The sequence below is a fragment of the Idiotropiscis lumnitzeri genome, chromosome 1 (assembly GCF_059441095.1).
Source record: "Idiotropiscis lumnitzeri isolate Australia: NSW breed Sydney's pygmy pipehorse chromosome 1, RoL_Ilum_1.0, whole genome shotgun sequence".
Taxonomy (NCBI): domain Eukaryota; kingdom Metazoa; phylum Chordata; class Actinopteri; order Syngnathiformes; family Syngnathidae; genus Idiotropiscis; species Idiotropiscis lumnitzeri.
Window position 1 is genome coordinate 25191561 of NC_142391.1, and position 12356 is coordinate 25203916.

At 40.9% G+C, this 12356-nt stretch overlaps 1 protein-coding gene across 8 annotated transcripts in view; it reads left to right on the forward strand.

Annotated features, from left to right (window-relative positions):
• Nucleotides 1-10985, forward strand: part of LOC148343941 (DNA repair protein XRCC4-like) — a 28978-nt gene extending 17993 nt beyond the window's left edge. For 4 of the 8 annotated variants that reach the window (XM_088291776.1, XM_088291834.1, XM_088291817.1 and 1 more), the window contains 3 exons: nucleotides 24-124; nucleotides 3846-3981; nucleotides 4543-6690. In XM_088291776.1, the coding sequence (XP_088147902.1) occupies nucleotides 24-124; nucleotides 3846-3973 (229 nt within the window). In that variant the 3' untranslated portion in view covers nucleotides 3974-3981; nucleotides 4543-6690. Of the gene's footprint in view, nucleotides 1-23; nucleotides 125-3845; nucleotides 3982-4542; nucleotides 6691-9957 lie in introns of those variants that run through there. The other 4 variants (XM_088291799.1, XM_088291792.1, XM_088291784.1 and 1 more) reach the window with 4 other exon arrangements.
• Nucleotides 10986-12356: the final 1371 nt, after the last annotated feature.

Here is a 12356-nt window from a genome sequence, read left to right on the forward strand (position 1 = left end):
CATTTGTTTTTTGTCTTTCTAAGAGAAAATGACACCTCTTCAAGTGAATACGACAGCCCAGACAGAAGAGAGGAGACAATTCACGGCAGCCATCCATCAATGGAACCAACCATCCTCACCACAGGTTTGTGTTTTATCCGAAGAAAATGACTAAGCACTCCAGCATGTTTAAAGGAGAACTGCGCAGTAAATATGAGAGCGTAGAAACGGGAGCTGCTGCTCGCTCTGGTTTTATTTGCTTTGTGTTCTAAGCCAAAATTTGACATACTATCGGCCTTCAGATGGAGAACGGAGGGTCACACTCACTGATGCACAGACAAGCAGCCAAAAAGACAAATAGAAAATGAGAGCTTACAATAAGCATGAAGCAGATGTTAGTCGCTTGGCAAATGGCCAACCGGAGCTGGAATCAGAGCTGCTGACGTGACTTACAAGGCACACCTCCACACGCTGATACTCTACTGCACTACTGTGTAACATCGCGACCCCAGGAATGACCCCAGCTATAGATGTAATCGTCAGTCAACAGTGGCCCAACACATTATGCACATTTTTTAAATTTAGCTCTGTGCAGAGTTACTAGTCATTACTCGTCATTTTTTTCCCCATTACTTCTTGTGATTTGCCACAATCTGGCTCAGGAATGATGCAGACTGGGTGAAAACTCTTCCAGTTATAGCATTTAACCAGCCAATAAAGTTCACATATATAAACTTGAAAACCCACACAAGCAAAGGGTGTACCCCCTAGTCGCTAAGTTCTGGGAAACGTTTCACGTTCCATGAGTCAAACTGCAAAGTCGGCCGTGATAGCTCCAGCCCCGGCAGCTGCGAGGTGGTCTTCCACTTTCTGCGTCAGACATCAGCCGTGATGTCAAATCCCCGCAATGAACCAACGGAGTCAGCAAGGATCTCCCTCCCATCACTTACACACTACCTCATGATGCAAGATGATACACCCGCCACACCTCTAACCTCTTGCCAAGTACATAAATCTACTGTTCACTTAAAGCATGTCACTGAAAATTAACTCACCACTCATGTATCAATGAACTTTTCCTACTATTCCGCGTCATTTCACAGATGTTTTCAAGATTGTGCGTATATGGGTGTGTGTCCAAGTAGACAACTTTGCAACAGTTTCTGGGCGTTTTTTTTTTTCCACGCATTCATTGTGGTTAGAAGTTGTTCTAGAATACCTCTCTGAGATTCTATTTTATACATGTCATAAGTTCATTAGCATAATTGGTTGAATCAAGGAAACCACTTTTTTTTTGTTAGTTCAAAAAAATGTGTAAAAATAAAATGGGTAATTACTGTATTCTATTCCGCTAACAGTTTTAAGTCACATGACATTAGAGTCACTACACATGAACTATGATCATACTGATTCTTACTTTCTACTTCCATCCCTGGAAAATCGTCTGATTTGACCAAACAGGAACCAAGCTTCAATCAGAAACAAACTCAACAGTCAAATTATTCATTAGTAAGTTTCAAGCAATTGGCAAGTACGAGACATGCAATTCTGCAAAAATATACAGAATTAATTCAATGATTATATAAATAAATCAGTTTTCTACAGAAACCACCGAAGTGTATTAATAATATCTGTCTTTATCAGATTGAAAGTTTTGAAATTGTTGATTTATGCTGCGTTCTAGGCAGGGTTTGAGGTAGTTCAATCTTTGTGGGAGTCTCTACTAAATTAGCCATGTGCGTACGTGGTGTCCACTTTCACAAACACTGATAATTACCATTAAAAAAAAAATAAAATAAACGGATGACGGGGAAGCACACAAACAAGAGACTTTGAAAAGTTAAAACTTCCCGTACTGCAGGCAACGTAAAATGAAAGGCTCCTGTTGTACTAACAATGAGGCTAGCTAGCTAACACTGTCGTATTCACTCTATGTGCCCAAACTGATTAAGCCTGCTCTGTGACAGTTGAAACGTCTTTTAAGACGACCACAACAGTCCAGTTCCGATTGATTCAGTGCCCTGAGAACGAAATTACCCGGATGAATGAAAATATTCACTGGCCTGTTGCAATGACAAACAAGGAAATTTGTGACATGTGGCCAAGCGTAAACCTTTGTCAAATTTTTTTTTCCAAGGGCAAAATATTACCGCTTCGTTTGTGAAGCCACCACAAAATCTTCAGGAAAAAGAAGAATCATAGTCCACAGTCATTTAATCATTAATAATTATTTTGCCAACATTTTACATTTAACGTCAAATTGTTATTTGTCATTTAAACTTGCACTTAATTGGCATTTAGAAATTGTTCCCAATTTTCCATAGTAGGCTAAACATTTACCCCCTTTGACATGCTTTGCCTTTGTTGCCCTAGGCTGTGTTTTCATTTTTGAGGCCTGGTAAACAAATGAAAAAAAAGACTAATGACCCTCCACCGGATTGCAAACAAAAGAATAAACACAGCCCCTGGGTTTAGCATCTGATAATGGCAACATAGGAAACAAATCTCTTGTAGTGAGGTGCCTCCTGATAAAAGAGACATAGATGGAAGTAAGATAATGCTGGGGAGGCATAGTGGAGTACTGTGTGTGGGGGACACGGCAGTACGGACATTTACAATTTACTCAAAGTAATTGTTGTTCTTCAAATGCAATGCTGTGCCAAATGGTGAAAATGCGCTGCAAGCTGTTTCAGATTTTTTCACTCAAATGACCAATTTATAGTTCACCACACTCAAAATTTTCATTTAGTCATCACGGTAGGTCATTCTGTTGATCTGAATTTGAATAAGAAAGCAGCAGTGTTAAAGGACAAACAGATTTTTTATTTATTTATGTAGGTCAAGATTGGAGTCGTTCAAAATTTGTCAACGTCTTCCTAAAGGCGAAAATGCCCAAATTGACAAAAATGTGCCACAACTGCCTTTGATCAGGACTCAATTTTTTTGATCAGATTAAGGCTGGCCACTCCTTAACTTTAATTTTATTGCACCGTTAACAAGATGCTCTTCACTTAATGTACTGTTTATAGGGTCATTGTCTTGCTGAAGTACCAATTTTCGGGGCATTTCTTGCTCTGCTCAAGGGGAAAAAGTATTTTGATACACGACCCTTTATCCCTTGTATTGGATATTTCGGGTATTTTGATAAATATGCACGACACTAGTAAGAGCAACGTTCCAATGTCATAGTGTTTGAACAAACATGCTTAAAGGGGACCCCAACCCAAAACGAGTCTTTGCAATTATATGTTCTACATGCCTTCACTTGTCGTAACATGGCATTTTGATTAATATTTAGTTTGTGGAATATGAGTTAAGCAGGAAAATCCAACCATTTTTACCCATCTTAGGGGAGGCAGCCATTTTGTCACTTCTCTCGACAGAAAATGACATCACAGTTGCTCTGGTAATGACCATGATTGGTTGTTACCTGAGTCCTGAGCAACTGTGATGTCATTTTTAGTTGTCAGAAGTGACAAAATCGTGATGGGTAAAAATGGGTGGATGGCCTGCTTAAGTCATATTCCACAAACGCAATATTAATCAAACTGTCATGTTTCGACTACGAGTCCTGAGATCTCTATTTGCGATCACAAGGTCACACCACTTCAGGAGTGGAGTTGTGCAAGGTTACTCGATGTACCCGGTGGTTGAAAATACCCATAATTGCCACAGATTTGCCACGGCTGACATTGATGGCGACTGTGTGAATAATAAACAGTTTGTGATTTCGGGAATTTAAAACAAAAAAAATCGTGTGCAGCAGCTATGAAACACAAGTTTGGATACTTTTGAGCCTCTCTTGTACGTTACCCTTTTGTAAGAGATAAATGATTCTGTCTCTAAATATTTGTTTCTCTGTGCAGGACACCATCAGGTCAGCCAGGGTTTCTCGGTGGACCACACCATGTCTCTTGATGAGAAGGTTCAAGCAAGATGGAAACGAACGGAAACACCTGTCGACCCGAGCCCAGGAACTTCGAAAATGGAATGAAATCCCAGGTTAGTCAGACAACCGTGAACGTCACATTGCAAATGGTTTGCAACATTGTGATTCACTGGTAATGCCGTTCACTGGAAAGGTATTTTGTGTCTCAGAGTTTGATAAGATTGGGTCATGGAGACATGTTGAACACAGATTTCGAATAGAATTTTCAAAGCAGCCATCAGACAGACATACCATACAGAAATGTAAGGCGACGTCCCCCCCCCCCCTGAAAAAGAGATGGACGCCAATTGAGAGCGAATAACCAGTCCGCGTTTGTCAAGAAATGGAATACCATTTTGATATATGCCAAGGGTTCACATATGGGACAGTTGTGAAAAATAAAATCTACATTTATTGGCCTGTTGTGTTGAAATTATTCCGAAACATAAGATTGGATAGCTTTCAGGATAATATAAATTGGATTTTCATATCTTCAAGAGTCATTGAGATGCAAGGTAATGTAAAGCGTCACATACTCATGAAACATATCCAACTGGAATATGAAATTCATGTACAATGATTCCATTTCTTTGCTCTGTTGCTTCTTCCTACGTCGGACCACATCTGGGAATTAGCATGGACGAGAATCAAGACAATTGGGAGCTTCCTGTGGTGCAATGTTGCAAACGTCTTTTGGCTAGTGAGCGCCCCCCCCACCAGCCCCCTTTAATCCTCAAGGGGGTTCTCAAATTTGATCCAAGATTGCTTCACTTATTATAAAAAACAATTTCACATCTGGATTGTTTTAATTGTGCCTGCATGTGGACATCAGTGGTGCCGTAAAGCATGTGCTCAGATGCGTCACTGATCATGTGATAAAAAGGAACTGAGCGCTCCCCCTGAGCTCTCCTGGGAATGAATGGCGTTGCCACTAATGACTTGGAGAACGCGTTTGAGACGACCCAAGGAGCATGGAAGTAATTTTTCAACAGTTGGACATTGCATTGGACTCAGCGGCCCTGGCTCTGGTTGAGACCGACGAGAGAACAGCATTGAACGCAGACTACACCCAGAAAACAGTTTTATCACCAGGCAACCAGCATTGTTTTGTTGCAGCTTATTTGCCATGCCGAGCTGACGCTTCACTCTCTCTCACACCTCATTTATCGACATGAAATATATGCCCAATGCATTCAGACAGGGGTGTCCAAACTACAGCCCAGAGGTCACTTGCGGCCTACCGTCAATTTATAAGCAGTCTGCGGTATATACGTAAATTTGCAATTAAATGTTTTCTGTACTAAATTTCTGCTTTGGGTGGCAAGACAGAGGAGAAGAAGAAGAAATTTGTTTCGCTTGCCTGGTTCAGAGGGATTAGATGAGATGTGACACTCGTGATAAAGCCTTATGCTAGGTTCACACTAAATCCGTTGAGAGCGCTTCTGGTGCCGCGATCAAATTTAAGTCAATGGCGTTCGCGCGAGCGCGGTTGCGTGCAATGTGACACAAATGATGCCTTCTGTGCGTTGGGACGTGGAGTGAAGCAACGAAAATTCGCCCATTTGCCCTTTTGGGGCGGTTAAACAAAATGTAACTTTCCTCCCGTGTTGCGGCAGCCAATCAGCTCCGACTGAGCTACATGTACACATGGCGGGTTGTTTGAAAAGAGAAGAAAGAACAATGGAGGAGAAAATAATCGTTGCCGTCTGTGGAAATTCAGAGTTTTACAACACAGCCAGCTACCACTACAGGAATATATAAAAAAAAAAAAAACGTGACCAGGCCTGGAGACAAGTGAGCAAGGAGCTTGGCGTACCTGGTATGTTTTACTTCTTTTTTTAACTTTACCAAGAATTCAATATTGTTCACATTAACTTCAGCACCGTGTCGGCCACGTCAATGCGATGTCGAAACCTTTTTTTTTTTCTTTGTTTGCTCCCGGAAATGCTGCCGTCGTCACAAAGCGAAGCCCCTGCCCGTAATTGTGAATGAGCGACTGCGTTGTGAACTCTTCCGCAGTTAAACGCCAGCAAATTAAGCGAAGCGGAACACCCAAACCGGGTTTTGTGTGAACGTAGCATTATGAAAAGAAATTTGACTTGACTTGCCTCCTAGCCGACTTTGGGTAAGATTTTGGCAACTGGGATATACATAAAACATTCATGGACTGCTTAGAGTGTGTTAAATGTGAAGGATGTCAAAGTAGCCCACGCATTTGTGGATTCTCTCTTTATGCGCGGCCCTTGGAAGAAAAGATTTTGGACAGCCCTGCCTTCAGCGTTGACCTGCTTGTATTTATCATTGTTATTCACTTGTCCTGTGACCTCGAGAAGCGGAGGTGTGTTAAGATGAGGTTAATGGGGTTATTCTCTCCACCTCTTTCCTCCTCCCTTCTTTCCTAAGCCTCACCTCAGCTACCAACTTCAGGTCTTGAGGTCATGGCAGTGAGTCGTCCCAGTGAGCGTAATGAATCAAAGAAGACTCCTGATCCTACTGTGGACTCCTGGTCGTCTCTGTCGACCTTTAAAATTCTAATTGCACAAAATGTTTGCAACCAGAGAAATCTATCAGGATTTTACATCCAGATTATTGTCAAGGAATAGTTGATATATTAGTGTGTGCTATTTGAGACAAGTTCGAAGAACGTACAGAATGTTTTCAGTCTTTTCCAACTGTCTTGTCCTGCTTGCTGTAAAATATTCCAGAAAATATTGTGAACATTTTTTTTTTCATTTAACCCGTTCAACAAAAACTTAATATGCAACAAATATTAAAGCATAAGAATTCACAACTCAACTCCTGGTTACCGATCTTTTTTCTTTTTTGAAATTTTGCTTATCTTTGTCATTTAGTCACGGTGAGCACCTGTCAGATTCTCATCATCTCATGAAATGACGCCCTTTTTCCTGCTTTGCAGCCACAAAAGTGAATAGAGACAGTGTGAGCTTTGTGTGGTCCTGGCTCCAATGTGCTCTCACTGTGATGTCGGAAACAGTTTGGCCTTAGCTTAGCAACTTTTCTCAACCAAACAGGATGATTTTTGTTTGAGTCTTAACTTTGAACACGAGCTTGAATTGTGTGCTCTGTAATTAAAGGCTCAGCCTCTAGATATTTTGGCCCCGTTGTTGTGTGTGTCAACTGCTAATACCGGTTATTATATACTGTAGATGGCTATCTAGCTAGTCTTGCTAGCTAGAGTTATCTACCCAGCCAGATGGATAGATGATGGTTAACGTGATGGCATTACCGTCAAATGCGTTGTCGACGTCTCACCAGCAGCGTACGATAAACGCTCACTACACACTTCGTGCAATCGAATACGATGAAAACCGATATGAGTTGTATCTGCCTTTGCAGTTTGCAGTAGAGCCTCACTGTGCTTGATCATCATCGAGAAGTATAATTTATGGTTAAATTACTTGTGGATCTAATCTATAATAAAAATGTCTCTATAATATGTAACATCTGTCACATCTTAATCAATACTTGGAATGCCACCCAATCTTCTTCAGCGATGAACAAAAGTAATTGCTCAAAAATCATGATTTTAACCAAAGAAAATTACTTTCACGATACACTTTTCAGTACATTATTTCCTGTAAGTGGTAATCGTTGTGGCTTAACACACAATGGGTATGATTTACCTAGGACAGCCCATAAACAACTTGAGGTTGAGTTTGCACAATGCTGTTCTATTCTAACGGCACATGGGACAGCTCCATGACGTGGGAATGGTCTGGTTCTCGTTATCGGCCCATTTTCTTGGGTCCTTCTCATTCACTTCCTGCCTGTTTGTTCTTTTGCCATTCTTTCAGTAGAAGTGGTTTGCAAGTTGGTGGTGGTTGCAGTGATTCAGCTTGCAGGCCTTTTCAAATAATCACCAGAGATCTTAAGCAGAGGCAGGGTCGTTTTGGTTAGTAGGCTGAGTCACAGTCACTGGGACCACTCTGCGGGTGCAAGCACATAATACGCTCTGGGTGTAGACAGCAATCACTGTCCCAAGACATTATTCATGTATTCATTCCCAGCAAGGTGATCTTCACTACGTTCAGAATCTTTAAAGTAGGGCCCAGTTTAATTTTTAAAGAAATATACAAATCTTGCATTACATTTGTGGTAATATTCCAACTGTGCGAGGCAAATTCACAGAGGAGCTGGGATTGGGGTTGCACTGTAGAGATGGCTGTATTCATTGCAGTTAATCACTTTGCTCAAATGAAATGCTATCTAAACTGCTTATTTTGGCTCTCAGTTGCTTCTTCAAACAACCTCGTGTATCGCTTCCGTGTTTTTGCCACGCTCTCTCATTCATTCGCTCGCTTTCTCAGGTAAAGGGCCAGACAGACGTCCCTGGGATGGAATGCCCGTCTCGGACGAGAGTAATAATCACGATAATGGCCGTACAACTTGAGGGGAAAACAACCGAAAGATCAGAGTTAATTAGGCTAATCCCTGTCTCTCAGTAGGCAGCCCCCGGGCTGTATCTGACTAGCCTACTATCTATTTGTCGCCCCTGAACTCTTATGGCATTTTCACACTGAGCCCAGTGCAGTGTGCCATCGACCAACCCATGGGTCAATACAAGTATACAAGGACTGATCTCCATGCCAACCGGACACAGAAAGCCTGCTAATGGGGTCACTGAGAGTTCACTGCTGTGAGCGCAAATGTTTACTTTCTCTTTCGTTTTTTGGAGCAGTATGTATGTTTTTGACATTTGCCATCTTTATGAGTCTAGATTCAATGAAAACGTTCCACGTATGTGCTAAAACAGAAGTGGTCAGTGAAAATTGGACTGAAAAATTAGTATTTATTCTCCATAACAACCAGCACAAGGTCAATACACTAATAAGCAAGTAGCTGTGATGAAGCTTTCCAGTTTGAGACGGCGTTATTAGACCACACATAGCAATTTTGATGAATCATTTCTTTGAAAAGATATTGCCTCAAAATTCTGAGGTAATTACGAGAAAAGTCAATGCACTGAAATCGCCATTCGTGTCGTATCTCTGACAGTGACTAAATGCAGAGTTTTCACTTGGAGTTGCATGGATTTTCTGCATGCTTAAGAAGCCATTCACAGGTGCATAAATATAGTAAATGAATTTCTTTTGCTCCTTTCTTAGACTGCACAGGTAGAAATGGGCAGAATGGAGCGTCTATGCATTGTGGGATGGGCGGTAGCCGATTGCCGGTCAATCATATGGACTCGCTGGAGTCGGTGCATCACGTTGGTGCATCTAGAGTGCATTATTACAGAAAAACTGCAAGATCTTCCCTTGCTGATAAAGTATCGGTGTCGATGGCCGTGCATTTGACGTAGGTAATTGAAGACCGCCTTGCACCCGCGACTGTGCGGCTGTGTGTGACCCCACCTATTAGTTGTGCCGAGCTTTCAGGGGGCATTTATTCCAGTATTTTTAAGATGATAATGATTCGAATTCAATGAATTAATTTCTACAATGATTTAGTGGGATTGTCCCAAGCAGTTGTCATACATTTGGCTCAAATACAAATGACAACCACCACACACGTGCAGAATCTGTGCCACCATTTAGACCTGCTTTTAGGTAGTCTAACATTTTGTCTAATTTTTGTCATCAAATGGCGCGATGCATCTGGGGGCATGGCAGCGGCCTCAGCATGATCACCCAGGAAGGCATAAACATGCTAAACAAAGCTAAACAAACTGACAAGAAAACGAGGATGCGGCCTCTTTTATAGCAAGCTCATGGCTGCCAGTCTAGCAAATCACGGCCCCCATGTTTGACAAATGACAGCTAAAATAAAACAAATCCCCCTTTTAGTTTTAATTAATGGCAAAATGCAAGTAACATTTTTATTCGATTATCCAATTATATTTACAAAAATAAAAATTTTCTTCTAAAAATCCATTATGAATCAGTCCACAGTGTACCTGGCTTACATTGCACCACCACTTAATGTAAAGACAAAGAAAAGAAAAACATATATTGACCTGTCTTTGATTTGTGAGAACGCAATTAAAATTAGCTCTTGTGCTGCTTACCTCTCTTGGCCTCCAAATAAAGCTCGAGGGATCATCCTCAGTGGTCTGGGCCTCCATGCTGGGCTCCAAAGGATCAAGGTGCGCATCTGTCCAGAGGCAACTACATTTTCCCACAGAACGGATGGCCCACTTGGAAAAACAGACTTTTGGTCCTGTACCTGGAGGTTGCAATGTGCTACTTTTGGCTTGATTACACTGGAACAGACACCGTTAATAAGAATGCGCACCTTCAAGTGACTCTGTGAGACAGGTATGAATTAAATGTGAATTGAATTTATTAGTGGTGGTTGTAATTTGCAGGGAGAACTGTGCTGCATCATTGTAATATATTGGTGAGCATATCTAGCTCTCAGTGTGGTGACTATAATAAGCAGGGAGTAATACATATGAATAAAGGCAGAATTTGGGTTGCCACTTTGAGTGGACCTCATTTGATTCTACATGTATGGCTAATTTAGTTATTAACCTGTCTGCTTAAATCATAATTGTGCTTACATTTTCACCATTTGACTTCGATTACTGCCGATATTGTGCTTGTTTTATGTTGCTGTGATTTTCGGTTTGTCTCGTCAGGAGTTCCCACAGCGAGTCACTTGCACGATTAGTTTGGCTTTGTTTTTGTCGTATCGCCTGGCAGTGACTTTAACTTATAAGAAATATTGAATTGTATGGAATAATAATTAATGATGAATAATAATTAATCAACCCACACAAGCATGGGGAGAAGGCCGAGGCACTAACCATTGGGTCACAATGCTACGCCGCTTATAGTACTTAAATCCTGAAAGTTTGCTTAAGATTCTCATCATGCACTGCCTATTTGCAATAAATTCCCAGGGTAGCTTTTAATCCAAGTTAAGTCGTTTTCGCAGAGTGTATATTTGTCATTTTGATGTTTTTCTTCATGTGTCTTTTGCTCTACGAGGGAAGTTTTTATTTGATCTATGAAGGGAAAATGTGTTGAGAAAAGCTAAGGTTGGCTTATGTTTGAAACATTAATTACGACATTTCTCAAAGGAAAACGCAGGAGTTTATTCTTACCAGGGCAATGTTTTCCACCAATGTTACATATATATATATATATATATGTTACTATATATATATAGTTTATAGTACGGGAGGGTTCCTGCACAGTCCCTCGGACGTTGCGAACTATTCTAGAAGTGAACTGCAAACCACGCATCCTCCCCCTAAACAGAAAATAAAGTTACTCTGTTTCAATAAAACAAATTGCCGTGTGGTCAGAGAGAAATTTAATGCCCCTTTAATGCTGTCTGTGGTGGCATGGGGCCGGAGATGGACCACCTTTATAAGTCACGTGATATGTGGGTCATCATGGGACCCTTGCAGCCGATCCAGAGGATCAAACACTGATTGACTCTTTTACGCCGTGATTTACGGTGACTGAAAAGCAACAGGAGGTCCGAGCTTACCCATGCAGCCGAGGCGATTTACACAGCAGTGATTGACTTGCAACTTCACGGCAGTGACTCGTTTAAAAAGCCAAAGCCGTAAAGTGATTAAATGATTCCCATAACCCCAAGTTAAGTGGTCATTAATTACGTCCGGGTTAGGTGGTAAATTCCATCTGGATTCCAGGTCAGTCTTAGTACTGTGTCAACCTCCTGGAACAGAGTACTAAGATCTACAGTATGTCATCTTCTGTTATGGTCAATATCATTGGCACGAGTCTTTGATACCCTTCTACACTAAAGTCTCTTAAAATGGGTTTTATACCTTTTTTTTCTCCTCATCATGACTTTTGCATATCCTCCGTCATCGTCATATATATATATATATATATATATATATATATATATACACACATTTAACATCACTTTTACCATTGATGATGTATGGACGACACATAAATGAGACACTGAAAAAAAACGGTGTGTTGGATGCACTTAAAATAAAATTGAGAAAATCCAACCACATATTTTTCACTGCAGGATCCATTTTTGCACTATGCTGTAAGTTTGTTCTCAAATTTGATTGTTTTGTGTGCCTTCTTTATCAAATGATGGCACATTTCATCACTTTCTGTCTTGCGGAAAAAGGATTCAATGCACGGCAAGGCGTATTCTTTAATTCAATGAAAGACTTCCACTTTTTGCGCTTTTCCACCTGTTAAGACACTCAAAGCTCTTCATGCTGACCTATTGATGACGCAGCAACAGGAACAACTGATGGTTTCATATCTTACTCAAGGGTACCTTGACATTGTCACAAGGGTTGAGAATTGAACCCACAACCTCTGGGTTGGCAGACGACCAATATTCCACTGAGTCAGCAGAATAGCAACAAAAATGCCGCAATGCAAAACTAGACTGCAGAATTTTATTTATTTTTTTTTAACATTTTTAATCATCAGTAGAGGTTGAAAAAAGTAAGACGCCTTTTCTCTATTATTCTCATTAC